This window comes from Nerophis ophidion, linkage group LG03 (genome assembly GCF_033978795.1).
Source record: "Nerophis ophidion isolate RoL-2023_Sa linkage group LG03, RoL_Noph_v1.0, whole genome shotgun sequence".
NCBI classification, from domain to species: domain Eukaryota; kingdom Metazoa; phylum Chordata; class Actinopteri; order Syngnathiformes; family Syngnathidae; genus Nerophis; species Nerophis ophidion.
The window spans coordinates 79,357,909-79,377,745 of NC_084613.1; the positions used below are offsets into that span (position 1 = coordinate 79,357,909).

A 19,837-nucleotide genomic window follows, 5' to 3' on the forward strand; every position below is an offset into this window, starting at 1 on the left:
ACGAGAAAATAATAACAACAATATTAAAGTAGTCCAGTAAAGAGTGACGAGAAAATAATAACAACAATATTAAAGTAGTCCAGTAAAGGGTGACGAGAAAATAATAACAACAATATTAAAGTAGTCCAGTAAAGAGTGACGAGAAAATAATAACAACAATATTAAAGTAGTCCAGTAAAGAGTGACGAGAAAATAATAACAACAATATTAAAGTAGTCCAGTAAAGAGTGACGAGAAAATAAAAACAACAATATTAAAGTAGTCCAGTAAAGCGTGACGAGAAAATAATAACAACAATATTAAAGTAGTCCAGTAAAGAGTGACGAGAAAAATAATAACAACAATATTAAAGTAGTCCAGTAAAGAGTGACGAGAAAATAATAACAACAATATTAAAGTAGTCCAGTAAAGGGTGACGAGAAAACAATAACAACAATATTAAAGTAGTCCAGTAAAGCGTGACGAGAAAATAATAACAACAATATTAAAGTACTCCAGTAAAGAGTGACGAGAAAATAATAACAACAATATTAAAGTAGTCCAGTAAAGAGTGACGAGAAAAACAATTACTCACCATTCCAAAGTTAGCGTTAGCATGTTAGCATGTGGTCGCCGTCTGTAACAGAAGACGAGAGGACGTTCTTTCATTTTTAATGGCGTGTGCACTGAGACGCGGTTAGTCACAGACAACACCAGCAACCAAACACGACACACATTGTTCACCAGTAACTTCATTTTTAAGAAAGTGGTCGCAAAGTCTCCGCAAAGTTCAACGCCTTAGCGTTGATAATTGTGTCTTTTTCCTTCTTTCTTTTGCCGTCCTTAAGTGACCTTTTGAGGTAAGCTCGGACGAGATTGTGTTACTTCCCGCCTACTTTGTGCTCGTGTGTTATTTATGACTGGGGGCGGGGGAGACGCACGAAAACGGGAGTGACAGAAGAAAAGAGGAAGAAAGTCGGAGGATCATGGAGGAGGTGGTCGCCAAGAGACGGCCAATAATCTCAGCCAAGGAGAGAGGTCAGTTCATGAAATTCCTTATAGTGTGTGTGTGTGTGTGTGTGTGTGTGTGTGTGTGTGTGTGTGTGTGTGTGTGTGTATGTGTGTGTTCCTACCAAACAACACTGAAACACACCATGTAGGACTAACTTCAGGCCAGACTTGGGCAAAATCACGATTTTCAATCCGAACTACATCATTTTTTTTTTTAGACCTTTAGCATTAAAACTGTCGCTGCTATTGTGCTATGCAGTGCTGGTTTAAAATTGAGCGCAAGTATTGAACTATAAAAAGTACTTCAATGGTCGAAATCTGCGTTTTCGGGTGTTGTTACGATAATCTACGGCAGTGAAGTGAATTATATTTATATAGCGCTTTTCTCTAGTGACTCAAAGCGCTTTACGTAGTTAAACCCAATATCTAAGTTACATTTAAACCAGTGTGGGTGGCACTGGGAGCAGGTGGGTAAAGTGTCTTGCCCAAGGACACAAGGGCAGTGACTAGGATGGCGGAAGCGGGAATCAAACCTGCAACCCTCAAGTTGCTGGCACGGCCGCTCTACCAACCGAGCTATATCGCCCCAGTGTTTTTCAACCTTTTTTGAGCCAAGGCGCATTTTATTCATTGGAAAAAAAAAAAAACGGGAGACACACCACCAGCAGAAATCATTAAAACATTAAACTCGGTAGACAATAAAAAGTCGCTGTCGCAATAGTTGGATGTGTATTGTGTATCAGGAGGAGGTGACGGCACAGTTCTACAAAAGGGCAATGTTTCTCTATGTATTTATTATACATATTAATAAATATATGTATAATAACAAACATCCATCCATCCATTTTCTACCGCTTATTCCCTTTGGGGTGGCGGGGGGCGCTGGTGCCTATCTCAGCTACAATCGGGCGGAAGGCTAGTTACACCCTGGACAAGTCGCCACCTCACCTGTATCGGTTGGGGACATCTCTACGCTGCTGATCCGCCTCCGCTTGAGATGGTCTCCTGTGGACGGGACTCTCGCTGCTGTCTTGGATCCGCTTTGAACTGAACTCTCGCGGCTGTGTTGGAGCCACTATGAATTGAACTTTCACAGTATCATGTTAGACCCGCTCGACATCCATTGCTTTCGGTCCCCTAGAGGGGGGGGGTTGCCCACATCTGAGGTCCTCTCCAAGGTTTCTCATAGTCAGCATTGTCACTGGCGTCCCACTGGATGTGAATTCTCCCTGCCCACTGGGTGTGAGTTTTCCTTGCCCTTTTGTGGGTTCTTCCGAGGATGTTGTAGTCGTAATGATTTGTGCAGTCCTTTGAGACATTTGTGATTCGGGGCTATATAAATAAACATTGATTGATTGATTGAATAATAACAAACAATAGCAATAATATAAACTAAACAAGTAAAATGGTGTGACTAATCCTAAAAGGGGTGTTTGTGTGTGTAACTATGTGTGTAGTTAATTTTTGTGTATTACCGTATGTTGGGCGAGAGGTGGGACAAAGCAGAAGAAGGTCTGTGAGACAAGCGATAAGTCCGTGGGGCTGAGAGAGACGTCAAGAGGTCCGTTTGCAAAGCGGGGGTCGAGGATCGAGGGAGGCAGTCGAAAGGGGAAGTCAAGGCGCACAGCTCGATTGTGGAAGACACAAGGGAGATCAGACAAGGGAACTCAGAAGACAGGAGAGCGATCAAGCACACGGGATGCTTACTATGAACAGAAGACTTAAGTTCCAGCCAGCATCCTTGGGTCCACTGGTCTTTATAGTGTTCGTCCTTGTCAGTCCCAGGTGTGCTGATTACTGATCGCCCACAGCCTTTCCGGCATGTGAGCGTGATGCAGTCACCGCGAGCTGGGGCGTGTTGAAAAGCGGGGTTGAGCCCGCGCCGTGACAATATGAATTTAAACCTACATTTTTGGCACGGTGTAACAGGGGTTAGTGCATCTGCCTCACAATACGAAGGTCCGGGGTTTGATCCTGCGCTAGGGATCTTTCTGTGTGGAGTTTGCATGTTCTCCCCGTGACTGCGTGGGTTCCCTGTGGGTACTCCGGCTTCCTCCCACTTCCAAAGACATGCACCTGGGGGATAGGTTGATTGGCAACACTAAATTGGCCCTAGTGTGTGAATGTGAGTGTGAAGGTTGTCTGTCTATCTGTGTTGGCCCTGCGATGAGGTGGTGACTTGTCCAGGGTGTACCCCGCCTTCCGCCTGAATGCAGCTGAGATAGGCTCCAGCGACCCTCCGTTACCCCAAAAGGGACAAGCGGTAGAAAAATGGATGGATTGAGCCGTAACAATGTTGTTAATATTCAGTGTTTTATTGACCAAAGTTAATATTTTAAATAACACTTTCTTTATTTTCCGGCCCCCCAGAAATGTGCATATATAACTTATATACACATACATATTGCCCCCATGAAAAAAATTTTTCTTTCAATGTGGCCCCCGAGTCAAAATATTTGCCCAGCTCTGCTTTAGAGTGTGTGTTAATGTGTGACGTTTTTCTCGTCTTCCGTGGTCTCGCCAACAGGACCGGGTCCGGGACGCTACGCGCTACCGCCGACCGTGGGCTACATCAACCATGACGTCACCAAGCCCAGCAGCCCCGCCTACACCTTCCACAGCCGCTTGAGCAGCGCCAGTGAGTCCACATCAAGACTCAAAAAGACGGCAAGCGCGTCATATTTGTGCGTGACTTAGTTTAACGTGGGGAGACTGGTGCACAGAAAGTCACCCCACACCATCCTTGACAGAATCGGGGTCAGGGTCCAGGGGCATGGAGTCCAAGACGAATGTGGTCCCTTTTCTGCTGCAGCCTTCTTCCAGCTTCGCAGCTGTTGTGGTAGTTTTTAAATCTACCGTCTTCTGCCGTTGAGGTCTTCACCGTATCCCTGGCTAGGGGGCAGTTAGGTACTAGGCCTCTGCCAAGGGCCACCTGGGGTAACAGTAGTAAAGGGGTCAACCTCCTAGTGCCCCAAAACCCCATAGAGGAGCCTCCACTGTAACGTCATAGCCCAAGATACTAATTATATACCACTAGAAGAGGGGTGTCGAACTTGTTTTCATGGAGGGCCACCTCGCAGTCATGCCTGCCCTCAGAGGGCCGCTTGTAACAGTGAATGTAAGAATATAAAAGTATAATTGCCTCGTTGTATTGTTGCCTAAACAATTGGTTATTTGATTTTCGTACGTAAAAACTGATGGATAACTTGCTTTGAAATCGTAAGTCAAGGCGACTAGCAGATATTTTAGTACCTTATTTTTCGGAGTATAAGTCGCACCTGCCGAAAATGCACAATAAAGAAGAAAAAAAACATGTATAAGTCGCACTGGAGTATAAGTCACATTTTTTTGTGGAAATTTTTTGGATAAAACCCAACACCAAGAATAGACGTTTGAAAGGCAATTTAAAATAAATAAATAATAGTGAACAACAGGCTGAATAAGTGTATGTTATATGAGGCATAAATAACCAACTGAGAAGGTGCCTGCTATGTTAACATAACATATTATGGTAAGAGTCATTCAAATAACTATAACATATAAAACATGCGTTTACGTATATGTTTACCAAACAATCTGTCACCTCTAATCGCTAAATCCGATGAAATCTTATATGCTAGTCTCTTACGTGAATGAGCTAAATAATATTATTTGATATTTTACGGTAATGTGTAAATAATTTCAGTATAAGACGCACCCGAGGCCAAACTATGAAAAAAAGTGGGACTTGTACTCCGAAAAATGGCGTATTAGGGGTGCTAAAAAATGTTTTTTTTTATCACATTTGAATCCCGATTTTTTTTTCTTCTAATTTTCAAAAATCGATTTTTTATTAATTTTTTTGCCGAAAAAAAACAAAAAAAAAAAAAAGGTTTTTAGACCATCTCTATGCTTACTTGGTGCATGTATGTGTCCAGGGACGTGCACATGATTATAGAGGGGCTGGGGCTCAAAGTCAGAAAAGGGCACGAAATTTGTTTTTGGTCCTTTACACAATATGGAAATTAATGTAAAATTAAATTTGTTAATAGGAAGCTAACTAATTAGCTGTGTGTCATTTGTGGCTAAAAGTGATTGCCATTTCTTTTGTGTCAACAAATTATTGTCATAATGAGTTAATTCACATTATCATAGGCTTGGAAGACATGAAAAGCAACAAAAAACTGGTTTATCATTAGGCTATTTATTGTTAAAGATAAGCACTTTAATATTGAACATTGAACAGTGCAACATGAACTTCGAAAAAAAAAAAAAATAGGTAAAAACTTCAATGTGAAAATCTGTCCTTCCCTTAAATTGATGAAAACACCATCAAGTTGTAACTTATGGTCTTTCTCGCTTCATGCTCAGACTAAACAACTGAAACACGATACAACTTTATATCTAAACCTCTACTGTGAGAGAAATGTGATCCGCCGTACACACAGTGCATTTTATTTTGAAAATTAACCCGGTGTTTTATTTTGTATTTTGTACACTACTTCCTGTCCCGCACGATCCGCTCTACTCTGTGCGGAATTGATGTGCTGTGCTCCGACGTCCGGCAAAAACAGAAGCTGACACATTGAATAATAGAATAATACAGCGTTTTTCTGAAATATTACCCATATTAGATGCTGAATAAGTGGACGGCGACTAGACCATAACTCACAGGTTGAAGTTGCTCCACTGTCACGTCTCGTCAGGGGCGCAGTTGGCTCTCTCTCCTTTCACTTACTCACTCACTCACTCGCCCTCTCTCTCTCTCTCTCTGTCTCTCTGGTGGAAGCGCAGGCTCAAACAACCCGGTATTACAAGAACACGTGGAGTTTTTGTACCGCTGTTTTTTTGTTTTGTTTTTTACATCCCTAAACAGGAATTTATGAATGTTGTTTAAAGAAAAAAAAACAACAAAAAAAAACACACATACAGGCAGAGGGCACTTTTTAAGACGAGACAAAAAAGGGCAGGGGCTCAAGCATGTGTGCACGTGCCAGTATGTGTCATACGTCAGCAACCAAAAGGAGGTTTTGTTAACCTGTAAGCTGTTTTGTTAAGGTGTTGTTATTGTACCAAATAATACACTGCAAAAATCATTTGATCCCTGCAGGACGAGGAAGAGCTAATCGGTATCCATCCATCGATCCATTTCCTACCGCTTATTCCCTTTTGGGGTCGCTGGTGCCTATCTCAGCTACAATCGGGCTGAAGGCGGGGTACACCCTGGACAAGTCGCCACCTCATCGCAGGCTAATCGGTATCACCGCTAACAAAAGCTAGCAAGCCTGAATGTACTGCTGTGATTATATGCATCAAGTGTTCATTCAAGGCTAAGGCAAAATATGGAAATATATATCGTGTATCCTGACATGGCCTAAAAATATCGAGATATTAATAAAAGGCCATATCGCCCAGCCCTAAGTCAAGTCGACATCTGCGTCTTTGTATTTCGTGACAATGTTAACGTATTTTTTGAGACAGTCGTTACATTTGTAACACATACTATTATTATTAAAATTGTTATTATTATGCTGTTGCTTATCCTATTTATGACATATGGAGTTGTTCTGTGCAGTGGTCTCTGTGGATTCCAGTCCGGGACCAAGGTACCACGTTGGCGCCAATGTGACGCGATTTGGCAGAATGGACACGCCCTCCTACTCCATGTTGGGGCGGGGCAGGCGCATTAGCTCAAAAGGTAACATCGGACAAAATACGATTATGAAAACATATTTTGTTCGACTCCATACTACTCTGTGTTTTATAGGTAATGACTTCCAGACTCCGGGGCCGGGGGCTTACAGCCCTGAGAGGGCTCCGCCTATAAACGCTCAACGAAAACCGCCGGCTTACACGATCGGCGCTCGGACACGATATCGCTCTGTGGATGCAGTACCAGCACCCAACAGGTGAGGGCAGAGAAACACAAGTAAAGAGGAATCGGAAAAGACCCCCATTTTTGCAATGCGATCGGATTTTTTGTGACTTCCTGTTTCTGCCAACTGTCCCTGTCCTTTCTCTGCTGCCAAATTCTCATGTTTTTTTATTCTGCTTTTTATACTTGACATATTTAAATGGAGAAAAAAAAATGGAATCCAAACAATTTAATTTACCTATAAAATAACAAAAAAAAATTCTCCGATATTTTTTGTCAATGAAGTTGAGATAGGCTCCAGCGACCCCCCCCTCGTGTCCCCAAAAGGGACAAGCGGTAAAAATGTTAATATTGAGGCCATAAACTCAATCGGAAAAAAATAAAATGAGAAAAGGAGGTCGCCCCCTGCTGGAAATGACGGAACATATAAGTCTGTGACTTGCTCAGTTAGCTAAACTTAAAACATATTACTCAATATTAAAGATTAATATTAGGAATTTTCACTCTTATTTAGATGTAATATAATTATTAAATGATTTTGAAAGCCGAATTTTGACCCCAACCCCCTAAAATAACATTTTTATTCAATAATAATAGTGGAAAGTATTGGATACAAGTTTTGTTGACTCAAAGTTTTGACTTTTGAAGTTAGGATTTGATCTGTATTTAATATTGACATCTAAATGTTCAAATAAAGGTGCATATATTTTTTTCGAAATGTTTTCCTGATAATAAAAATAATAATACAAATAAATAATAATATACTATTATTATTTATATTATTATTGATTAAATTTATATAGCGCTTTTCTGGACACTCAAAGAGCTTCACAAAGGAAGTGACAACCCATCATTTATACGATTTGTAAAAAAAACTGACAATTAAAAAAGGGATTTATCTAATTTAAAAAAAAACATTTTAAAATTAGCAAGTGTTTGTGGAAAGTACTGATACAATGTTTGACTTACATTCTGTTTATTTTTAATATTCACACTGAAATGTTTTAGTAAAAAAACAAACATTTCCTGATAGCAATTATTATTACATAGAACACTGCCTTTAAAATAGTCATGTTTTAAAAGTAAAATAAAAAAACGTTCGAATATGAATTGATAGTCTCGTTGAGTAAATGTATTGACTTGTATTCTATTTACTTTAACACCGAAATGTTTTTATTTAAATAATGTTAGCGTATTCTTCTTCACATTTTTTATTGATATTAATGATTATATTGAAGAATACCTTTAAAAAAGTGATTGCCTTAAAACCCAACATTTTTATATTGTTAAAATGATACTGGAAAGTATTTTTAATATTGACGCCAAATTGTGTTGTTGTTTTTTTATTTCAATGTTTTTTTTTTCAAAATGTTTTCCTGATTTTAATAATCTATAAAACTAGCATGTTGAAAAAAAAGTTCCTATTAAAAAAAAAAAAAATCATAATTTTAGTGATCGGAAAGTATCGGATAACATTTTTGGCTTATATTAAATGTTTAATATTGACATCGGAATGTTTGAATTAAAAAAAAATCATTAGTTTTTTTTCCAAAAGTATTATACACAAAACTGTCTTCTTAATCCAGAAATAAACAAACATGTATATATTAGTAATAGTCATTGTGGAAAGTAGTGGATGTAAGTTTTTGACTTATATTCCACTTATTTTTCATATTCACACGAAAATCTTTAAATTTAAAAACATCTTGCATTTTTTTTTTCTCCCGATAATAATTATATTATACATATTGGTAACTGTTTATATAACTAGGTAGCTGGGGAGATGAAAGTCTGGGATAAGCGGAAGAAGATGGATGGATGGTTGGATAACCGTCTTTTCAATGAATAGAAAAAGTCCATATTGAAAAATAAAAATAATTATATTGAGAATAGTGATATTGAAAAGTGTTGGATATAATTTTTGACTTTTTCCCGCTTAACGAGGCATCTCCTCCGATTGGCATCTCCTGTTGCTGATCTAGTGATGCACGCAGACAATATAATTAGAATGGGGGATTTTCTCAGGCCGCTGCCCCCACAATCCGATCTCAGATAAGCGGAAGAAGATGGATGGATTATTGGATAACTCTCTTTTTAATAAAAAAAAGTCCAAAAATAAAAAATAAAAATAATTATATTGAAAATCGTGATATTGAAAAGTGTTGGATATATTTTTAAAATTTTTACCGCTTAATGAGACATCTCCTCCTAACTATATGAATGTATGAATGCACATATTGCCCGTTCCCTTAAAAGGGGTGAAGGGGTCGAACTAATACACAATGAAAACCTTTACCTTACCCCTAACCTAACCTTACTATGTCTGTTGTACCGCTGCCTCTCTATCTGACTGTTATCTACCGCCATGCTGGGCCCTATTCGGACTTTATCAGTGAATTTTCAGAGTTTGTTGCTTATCTAGTGACGCAAGCTGATAATATAATCATAATAAGGGATTTTCTCAGGCTGCTGCCTCCGCAGTCCGATTTAGGATGAGCGAAAGAAGATGGATGGATTAATGAATAACCATCTTTTTAATTAAAAAAAGTCCATATTAAAAAATGAAATATGGTATATTGACAACAGTGATGTTGGAAAGTGCTGGATATAATTATTTTAATTTTTCACACTTAACGAGGCAATCTTCTCCTAACTATAGGAATACACCTTTTGCCTGTCCTTTAAAAGGTGTGGAGGGGTAGCACAAATATACAATGAAAATTTTAACTTTACCCTGACCCAAGTACAATATAAATCATTTGAGGTGTTTGCTATGAGTTCTGTCTCACCGCTGCCTCTCTACCTTTGCTGTTGTCTATCGCCCCCCTGGGCCCTATTCAGACTTTATCTGTGAATTTTCAGAGTTTGTTGCTGATCTAGTGACGCACGCAGACAATATAATTATAGTGGGGATTTCCTCAGGCTGCTGCCTCTGCAATCCGATCTAGGATGAGCGAAAGAAGATACATGCATTATTGGATAACTGTCTTTTTAATTAAAAAAAAGTCCATATTAAAAAATTAAAATAATTATATTGACAATAGTGATGATGGAAAGTGTTGGATATCATTTTTAAATTTTTCCCACTTAATGAGGCAATCTCCTCCTAACTATAGGAATGCATAAATTGCCTGTCCCCTTAAAAGGTGTGGAGGGGTAGAACAAATATACAATGAAAAATTTAACATTACCCTAACCTAAGTTTAATATAAATCATTTGAGGTATTTGCTATGAGGTCTGTCGCGCCGCTGCCTCTCTACCTGGCTGTTATCTATCGCCCCCTGGGCTCTATTCGGACTTTATGGGTGAATTTTCAGAGTTTGTTGCTAATCTACTGATGCACGCAGACAAGATAATTATAATGAGGGATTTCCTCAGGCTGCCGCCTCCGCAATCTGACCGGGGATGAGCGAAAGAAGATGCATGCATTATTGGATAACTGTCTTTTTAATTTAAAAAGTCCATATTAAAAAATAAAAATAATTCTATTGACAATAGTGATGTTGGAAAGTGTTGGATAGATTCTTTTACTTTTTCCCACTTAACGAGGCAATCTCCTCCTAACTAGGGACGGCGTGGCGCAGTGGGAGAGTGGCCGTGCGCAACCCGAGGGTCACTGGTTCTAATCCCACCTAGAACCTACCTCGTCACGTCCGTTGTGTCCTGAGCAAGACACTTCACCCTTGCTCCTGATGGGTGCTGGTTAGCGCCTTGCATGGCAGCTCCCTCCATCAGTGTGTGAATGTGTGTGTGAATGGGTAAATGTGGAAGTAGTGTCAAAGCGCTTTGAGAACCTTGAAGGTAGAAAAGCGCTATACAAGTACAACCCATTTATCATTTATAACTATAGGAATGCACATATTGCCTGTCCCCTTAAAAGGTCTGGCGGGGTAGAACACATATACAATGACAAATTTAACCTTACCCTAACCTAAGTACAATATGAATAATTTGAGGTGTTTGCTATGATGTCTGTCGCGCCGCTGCCTCTCTACCTGGCTGTTATCTATCGCCCCCCTGGGCCCTATTCGGACTTTATCTGTGAATTTTCAGAGTTTGTTGCTAATCTAGTGATGCACGCAGACAATATAATTATAATGGAATTTCCTCAGGCTGCCGCCTCCGCAATCCGACCGGGGATGAGCGAAAGAAGATGCATGCATTATTGGATAACTGTCTTTTTAATTTAAAAAAGTCCATATTAAAAAATAAAAATAATTATATTGACAATAGTGATGTTGGAAAGTGTTGGATAGATTTTTTTACTTTTTCCCACTTAACGAGGCAATCTCCTCCTAACTATAGGAATGCACATATTGCCTGTCCCCTTAAAAGGTGTGGAGGGGTAGAACACATATACAATGACAAATTTAACCTTACCCTAACCTAAGTACAATATAAATAATTTGAGGTGTTTGCTATGATGTCTGTCGCGCCGCTGCCTCTCTACCTGGCTGTTATCTATTGCCCCCCTGGGCCCTATTCGAACTTTATCGGTGAATTTTCAGAGTTTTTTGCTAATCTAGTGATGCACGCAGACAATATAATTATAATGAAGGAGTTCCTCAGGCTGCCGTCTCCGCAATCCGATCCAGGATAAGCGGAAGAAGGTGGACGACTGGTTGGATAACTGTCTTATTAATTTAATAAAACATCCACATTAAAAATTTGCAATAATTATATTGAAAATAGCGATATTGGGGAATTTTGGAAATCATTTTTGACTTATATTTATTTTTAGTAGTGGCACAAAAAGGTTTAAATCAAAAAAGTTGTTTCCTCCTTCCACATATTTTCCTGATATTGATTATTGTTTACCTATATTTGTATCCATTTATTTAAAAATATATATTTTTTTATACTTTTAGCTGATTGGCCTGAAAAAAATCACGTTTTTTTTGTTTGTCAGACCTCTTGTGATTTTCAAATCTCCCTGTCCTTTCTGAGCTGTGCGGAGCAGGTTATCAAATTTGATTCGTTGCCCTTCAAAATGTTTTTTGTTTTGTTGACGCCATCAGCTACATGCTTCCCAACCTACTGGGCAGTCAGGTTCCCCACAAGGCGTCGGGCGTCAGCCACAGCATGTCGGCACGCAGGAAGGTGGGCGCCCCCTCCGAGGACCTGGCCAAGACCCCCGGGCCGAGCAAATACAAAATCCCCAACCCGGACGTCTACCTCCAGCGGCAGCCCTCCTTCTCCATGCAGAGCAGGACTAAAAGACCCACTTACTCCATGGCCACGCCGGGCCCGGGGTCCTACAGCCCAGAGAGATCCAACGGGCTTTTTCGCAAGGCACCCTCCTTCACCATGGGCGTCAGGCACTCCGAGTTCGTCATGCCGCTCGTCTTGGAAATTATCGACTGACTGTGAGTGTGTGATTGCAAAAAAAGTGTGTGAGAAACCGTACTATGCATATCATGCTAAAGTTGTTTCTATATATTTCCTAAAAATGAGACACTACACGATTTTGTGGCCACACGTGCTACGTAGCACAAACATTAACGTTAAAGGCCTACTGAAATGAGATTTTCTTATTCAAACGGGGATAGCAGGTCCATTCTATGTGTCATACTTGATTATTTGGCGATATTGCCATATTTTTGCTGAAAGGATTTAGTAGAGAACATCGACGATAAAGTTCGCAACTTTTGGTCGCTAATAAAAAAGCCTTGCCTGTACCGGAAGTAGCAGACGATGTGTGCGTGACGTCACAGGTTGTAGGGCTCCTCACACCCTCACACTGTTTATAATCATGGCCACCAGCAGCAAGAGCGATTCAGAACGAGGAGCGAGGATGAAAGATTAGTGGATGAGGAAAGTGAGAGTGAAGCACTAGAAGAAAAAAAAGGCAACGGCAGTGGGAGCGATTCAGATGTTATTAGACACATTTACTAGGATAATTCTGGAAAACCTCTTATCTGCTTATTGTGTTACTAGTGTTTTAGTGAGATTATAAAGTCATACCTGACAGTCGGAGGGCTGCGTTGACCGCCAGTGTCTCTGAGGGAAGCCATAGAGGAGCCAAGAAAGTCGCAGCTGCCTCTTTGACAGCTGCAAAATAAAGCAAGCTTTGCGCACGTCTCCGTTAAGAGCCGACTTATTACCACAATTTCCTCACCGAAACCTGCCGGTTGACATGTGGAAGAGAAACATGTTCGCTTGACCGCTCTGTTCCATATTAAATCTTCACAACAAACAAAGAAACACCGGCTGTGTTTATGTTGCTAAAGGCAGCTGCAATACACCGCCTTCCACCAACAGCATTCTTCTTTGACGTCTCCATTATTAATTGAACAAATTGCAAATGATTCAGCAACACAGATGTCCAAAATACTGTGTAATTATGCGATTAAATCGGACGACTTTTAGCCGTGAGTGGTGCTGGGATAAAATGTCCGCTCCAACCAATAACGTCACAAACACGCGTCAACATCAATCCGCGACGTTTTCAACAGGACGCTTGGCGGGAAATTTAAAATTGCAATTTAGTAAACTAAACCGATTGTATTGGCATGTGTTGCAATGTTTATATTTCATCATTGATACACAAACTATCAAGTAATAGTGGGTTTCAGTAGGCCTTTAATTACCCCAGTCCGCGCCTTTTTTTAAGGTTATTAGATACATTCACGAAAAATGCAAAGTCATGCTAACGCTGTTTGTGCTACATGAGTTTACAAACAGCATCACTCGCCACAAACGTCTTTAGCCTCGATTGAATCTCCAGGAGTGTTGATTCCTGATGTTTTTAACAAAATAAACTAAGTCCATCCAACGTTGTGATATGATATGTTTGAAAAGGTTTGGCCTGACTTTTGTCACGTTAAACTGTCGACTTCCGAAAAGCAAGTCCTTCAACCAGCCTGCGATTTTAATCTTCAACATAGTTCGTATGAGGTCTTGTCCTTATTACTAGCACACCTATTAACGCGATTAACACATGTCAAGTCACGCTTTTTTTACATTTCCCAAAATATACTAACATCATAACATTTATTAAATGTTGAAAATCCATTTTGGTCGGGCTAATGCTAGTAGCGTAACAACCAGGAAGTAGCCGCTAACTAACAAACAAACTATGACTGAGGTGTCACTGTGCGTCAAACCTAATACATTTTTAAACGTTATATTTGAAAATTTTAACGCATACATTATGTAATGACATTCAAAAGTTGTGAAATCATGCTAACTGTTATGATCCGATGGCCGGCTCATTCCATATTCGTGTTTTGTTCAATTTTTGTATCATATTCTGTTGTTTGACGTCCTTAGTTCCTGTTTTAGTCTGTTTCCATAGCAACGTATTATTTTCACCTGCCGTGGTTTCCAGACGCACACCTGTTTTGCTAATCACCATCCTTATATAAGCCAGCCCTTTCTGTTCATTCATTCTCGGATTCTAATTTGCTTTCACGCAACAGATGACGACTTGCTTTCCATGGCTATACTCGCTAGGTCTCGCGCTGCGTTTTTGTTTATTCCTAGCTCTCATGCTAATTGTTTTGTTTTCCCTTTTCGTGCCTGTGTGCAAAGTGTTAGTGTGTCTGTTTATTTCCCTAGCTCCCATGCTAGCTCCTTTTTTTTTTGCCTTTTCTTCTTAGCTCCAGTGTTTTTGTTGTAGCCTGTTTTATTAGTTTAATAAATACTTATTTCTTACCTTATGCTCTTTTCTTGCTCGACGCATCGTCGGAAGAATGCCACGAAAGTTTTATGCTAACGTTTTTTTCGTAGCATACATTACCGAACACGATTTTCCAAGATACATTAGGCCTAAGTATTACCACAGACACGTACGGCCCGCCACATTTACGTTATTGTATAAGTTTCCAAAAATATTTATGTTTACAAACAATTTAATGTTAAATTAATTTTAAAAATCTGTCAACCTTTCAACCGGGAAGTAGCCACTAACTAACAAACAGATGGACAAACACAAAAATACAAATACTTTTTTTGGTTCACTTTTCGTTAACTTAAGCTGTTTGTTTACATGCTTTTTTTTTCTCTCTCTTTGTTATTTGGGGTTATTGGACCCTACATATTAACGTTTTATTCAGCACTTTCTTTTGCTACTTCAAGGCTTGAATGTTTGATTCATTCATCATTGTTATTTTATTTTCAAATGCATTAATAGCCTGTGGAAAAAGTTTATTTTGATATTTACCTCAGAAGGCTGCAGATGGAAAAGAGGCATTCAATTTGTATTTACATTTTATTTGATATGCCATTGATATTTTTTAATTATTATTATTTGAAACTCGATTTTGCATGTCACTATAAAGTTATATAAGCCTTGCTTGTTCAATATTAAGTGCAAAACCTGTTTGGGTCCCTATTAAAAGGTTAATTTGTTCAACCTTGGCCCGCGGCTTTGTTCAGTTTTAAAATTTTGGCCCACTCTGTATTTGAGTTTGACACACCTGACCTAAGATGACCCCAAGAAATCTGATTTCCGACATTTCTCAATTTTCACATTGTTTATGGATAAACTAACTTCTATCTTTCTTTCATTACTGAGTACTAGATACCGTATTTCCTTGCTAATTAATTTAAAACCTCTTCTCACTCCTGCACTTACCAAAGGCATGCGGTAAAATTAAGCATTTTGAAACCTCTTCTCACTCCGGCACTTACCAAAGGAATGCAGTAAAAATTGGAGTGTGATGTAAGCTTAGACCTTAAATCCTACTGAATAGCTCTTAATCTTCTTCCCTTTATTGGATTTCAAATTACCGGTATTGAAATCAACATCCTCCATTTTGAAAATGATGACAGGGGAAGTGTCACTCGTGACGTCACGAGTTTGAATAGGGCGGTAATACTAAGCATGAGCTAATTATTTTGCGAAGCGAGTTCGACCCGGCAGTAATTCAAGGCAGGCGCATACTCTATGCCCTGCGGCAATTCAAGGAAATACGGTAAATTAGTATTTTCCAAATTTAAAGATAATTTATTTACATCAAACCACATTTTTTGTTTAACCATTTCCTTTTCAATATTATCGGCTAAGATTTTCAAGTCATCTCCTGAACAGTATAAAATTTGTATCTTCTGCGGATAATACGTACTGTAAAATTTTTGAAACCTCCCAAATATCATTTATATATAAAATCAAAAGTTTGGGTCCTAAAACCGAACCTTGTGGAATTCCACATTCAATATTCATACATTCTGACCTATGATCATCGATCTCAACATATTGCTGGTGTTGTAAATAGCTGGTGACAATAATCAGCACCCATGGCAACAACAAAAACCTGTGCAGACACAGAACTAAAATCAACAAATAAGAAAATACTAAACTGAAACAAAACATGATCCGGGCAACAGATCATGACACTAATGGCATTAAAAACATTTTTAAAAGATCTAAAAAGACTTAAAGAATCTGGGTTTTATCTTCATTTAAGTCACACATTAAGAGTGTTACTAAAACAGCCTTCTTTCATCTCTGTAATATTGCTCAAATTCGTCCCATTTTGTCCACTATTTTGATCATATTATGCCTATCCGGGCTTCCTGTGCACTTAAGATGCAACTTTAAGGTTTTTCTGAACAGTCTAGCTCCATCCTGTCTTGCTGATTGTGTTGTACCAAAAGTCTCGGCCAGAAATCTGCCTTCTAAGAACTCCGGCTTATTAGTGATTCCCAGTGTCCAAAAAAAGTCTGCAGGCTTTAGAGCGGTTTCTATAAGTACTCTGGAATGCCCGACCAGTAACAGTTAGAGATGCTACCTCAGTAGAAGCATTTAAGTCCCATCTTAAAACTCATTTGAATACTCTAGCCCAGGGGTCGGCAACCCAAAATGTTGAAAGAGCCATATTGGACAAAAAATACACACAAAAAATTAAAAGCCTTATGTAATTCTTATGGTGAAGGCAACACGTGGTGTAAGTGTTTAAATGAGCTAATAACTATCAAAATGTTTCACAGGCTGACGCAAATCTTTGTTAATAGAAATGTTGAAATTTAATATTTATTCTACACATTTTTGTAACATTGGAAAACATTAGACCAGGGGTCACCACCGCGGTGCCTGTAAGGACCAGATAAGTCGCCCGCTGGCCTGTTCTAAAAATAGCTCAAATAGCAGCACTTACCAGTGAGCTGCCTCAATTTTTTTTTTTGATTTATTTACTAGCAAGCTTTGCTCGACATTTTTAATTCTAAGAGAGACAAAACTCAAATGGAATTTTAAAAATCCAAGAAAACATTTTAAAGACTTGGTCTTCACTTGTTTAAATAAATTCATTAATTTTTTTACTTTGCTTCTTATAACTTCCAGAAAGACAATTTTTGAGAAAAAATACAACCTTAAAAATGATTTTAGGATTTTTAAACACATATACCTTTTTATGTTTTAAATTCCTTCTTCTTCTTTCCTGACAATTTAAATCAATGTTCAAGTATTTTTTTTTTATTGTAAAGAATAATAAATACATTTTAATTTAATTCTTCATTTTAGCTTCTGTTTTTCGACGAAGAATATTTGTGAAATATTTCTTATTATTACTTATTATGATTAAAATTCCCAAAAATTATTCTGGCAAATCTAGAAAATCTGTAGAATCAAATTTAAATCTTATTTCAAAGTCTTTTGAATTTCTTTTAAAATTTTTGTTCTGGAAAATCTAGAAGAAATAATTCTTTGTCCTTGTTAGAAATATAGCTTGGTCCAATTTGTTATATATTCTAACAAAGTGCAGATTGGATTTTAACCTATTTAAAACATGTCAGTAAAATTCCAAAATTAATCTTAATCAGAAAAAATGTCTAATGATGTTCCATAAATTCTTTTTTTAATTTTTTCAAAAAGATTCGAATTAGCTAGTTTTTCTCTTCTATTTTTCAGTTGAATTTTGAATTTTAAAGAGTCGAAATTGAAGATAAACTATGTTTCAAAATGTAATTTTCATTTTTTTCTTGTTTTCTCCTCTTTTAAACCGTACAATTAAGTGTGTTTTTCATCATTTATTCTCTACATAAAACCTTCCGTAAAAGGAAAAAAAACGTATGGCGGAATGACAGACAAAAATACCCATTTTTATATATATATATATATATATATATATATATATATATATATAAATATATATATATATATAAATATATATATATATATATATATATATATATATATATATATACACACACCTATATTATATATACATATATATATATATATATATATATATATATATATATATATATATATATATGTTTATTAAAGGTAAATTGAGCAAATTGGCTATTTCTGGCAATTTATTTAAGTGTGTATCAAACTGGTAGCCCTTCGCATTAATCAGTACCCAAGAAGTAGCTCTTGGTTTCAAAAAGGTTGGTGACCCCTGCATTAGAAAAACGGAGGCTTCTCTGAGAGTGTGATCACTCCTGGCAATTTCTGGCTTAGAATGGCCAAAGGTTTAGATGTGTTTGCAAAAAAAAAAAAAAAATTATCAGTCTGAACATCAAATATGTTGTCTTTGTAGCATATTCAACTGAATATGGGTTGAAAAGGATTTGCAAATCATTGTATTCTGTTTATATTTACATCTAACACAATTTCCCAACTCATATGGAAACGGGGTTTGTAGATTTACAGATACCTGGTCTGCCAGAGAATAAAATGACAAAGCAAGAGGGCTCGGTGTAGCCAGCCTAGCTATATTTAATGAGTATCCATCCATCCATCTTCTTCCGCTTATCCGAGGTCGGGTCGCGGGGGGCAACAGCCTAAGCAGGGTAACCCAGACTTCCCTCTCCCCAGCCACTTCGTCTAGCTCTTCCCGGGGGATCCCGAGGCGTTCCCAGGCCAGCCGGGAGACATAGTCTTCCCAACGTGTCCTGGGTCTTCCCCGTGGCCTCCTACCGGTTGGACGTGCCCTAAACACCTCCCTAGGGAGGCGTTCGGGTGGCATCCTGACCAGATGCCTGAACCACCTCATCTGGCTCCTCTCGATGTGGAGGAGCAGCGGCTTTACTTTGAGTTCCTCCCGGATGGCAGAGCTTCTCACCCTATCTCTAAGGTAGAGACCCAAACTCATTTCTGCCGCTTGTACCCGTGATCTTATCCTTTCGGTCATGACCCACAGCTCATGACCATAGGTGAGGATGGGAACGTAGATCGACCGGTAAATTGAGAGCTTTGCCTTCCGGCTCAGCTCCTTCTTCACCACAACGGATCGGTACAACGTCCGCATTACTGAAGACGCCGCACCGATCCGCATGTCGATCTCACGATCCACTCTTCCCTCACTCGTGAACAAGACTCCTAGGTACTTGAACTCCTCCACTTGGGGCAGGGTCTCCTCCCCAACCCGGAGATGGCTCTCCACCCTTTTCCGGGCGAGAACCATGGACTCGGACTTGGAGGTGTTGATTCTCATTCCGGCCACAAACCGATCCAGTGAGAGCTGAAGATCCCGGTCAGATGAAGTGAGTACTCAGACCCATTTTGTTAAAACAAGGACGCATCTAGCGACTGTTTTTCTAGTCTTTTTGGAGACCCTGACATGAAAGCCTGTATTGCTCTTCTCAACGAGCAGCGGGTGCTGCCGTCTCTGACAATAATACAATACAAAAAAACCCACAAAAATAAGCAACAGAGGACAGTCTTTAATATATTACTTTTGCTTTTCATCTTTTTGTACTCCCCGTTCGTTATTTCTCTCTCTCTCTTTACAATGACATGCACATGCGTCATGGCCAATTATGCACATTAGACAATTGTTTTTTTTAGTCTTTTTTCTTGGGTGACGTGAATGTTACGGGCGAGCTCCAGTGACTACGCTGGCCCAGACCCAGCAGCTCCTTGGCGCACACCTGGAAGCGGTAAGTTCTACCCGGGCAGAGACGGTCCAGTTCCATGCTGGTGTTCTCCAAAGGACCCAACTGGAGCAGAAAATAAATCAAACCAAAAATATCAACATATGTACTTTAGGTAGACCAGGGGTGTCCAAAGTGCGGTCCGGGGGCCATTTGGGGCCCGCAGC

The 19,837-nt window shown here is 38.9% G+C and overlaps 2 protein-coding genes across 2 annotated transcripts in view; one reads left to right on the forward strand and one right to left on the reverse strand.

Annotated features, from left to right (window-relative positions):
* Nucleotides 1-483: 483 nt before the first annotated feature.
* odf3l2a (outer dense fiber of sperm tails 3-like 2a) lies at nucleotides 484-15,245 on the forward strand. Its single transcript, XM_061893752.1, has 5 exons — nucleotides 484-1,017; nucleotides 3,518-3,628; nucleotides 6,545-6,667; nucleotides 6,737-6,878; nucleotides 11,864-15,245. Exons 1-5 carry the CDS (start codon nucleotides 966-968, stop codon nucleotides 12,207-12,209), a joined length of 774 nt encoding a protein of 257 aa, XP_061749736.1. The 5' UTR covers nucleotides 484-965; the 3' UTR covers nucleotides 12,210-15,245.
* Nucleotides 15,246-19,440: 4,195 nt separating this feature from the next.
* Nucleotides 19,441-19,837, reverse strand: part of ebi3 (Epstein-Barr virus induced 3) — an 11,498-nt gene continuing 11,101 nt past the window's right edge. The window contains exon 6 of the mRNA XM_061893753.1: nucleotides 19,441-19,736. Within this exon, the coding sequence (XP_061749737.1) occupies nucleotides 19,581-19,736 (156 nt within the window). The 3' untranslated portion in view covers nucleotides 19,441-19,580. The remainder of the gene's footprint in view (nucleotides 19,737-19,837) is intronic.

Excerpts from the sequence above, each read along its gene's own strand:
- odf3l2a (XM_061893752.1), top strand. The coding sequence starts at position 966 with ATGGAGGAGGTGGTCGCCAAGAGACGGCCAATAATCTCAGCCAAGGAG. Across the intron at positions 1,018-3,517 it reads AATCTCAGCCAAGGAGAGAG|GACCGGGTCCGGGACGCTAC; the intron begins GTCAGTTCATGA and ends TCTCGCCAACAG. Across the intron at positions 6,668-6,736 it reads CAGGCGCATTAGCTCAAAAG|GTAATGACTTCCAGACTCCG; the intron begins GTAACATCGGAC and ends TGTGTTTTATAG.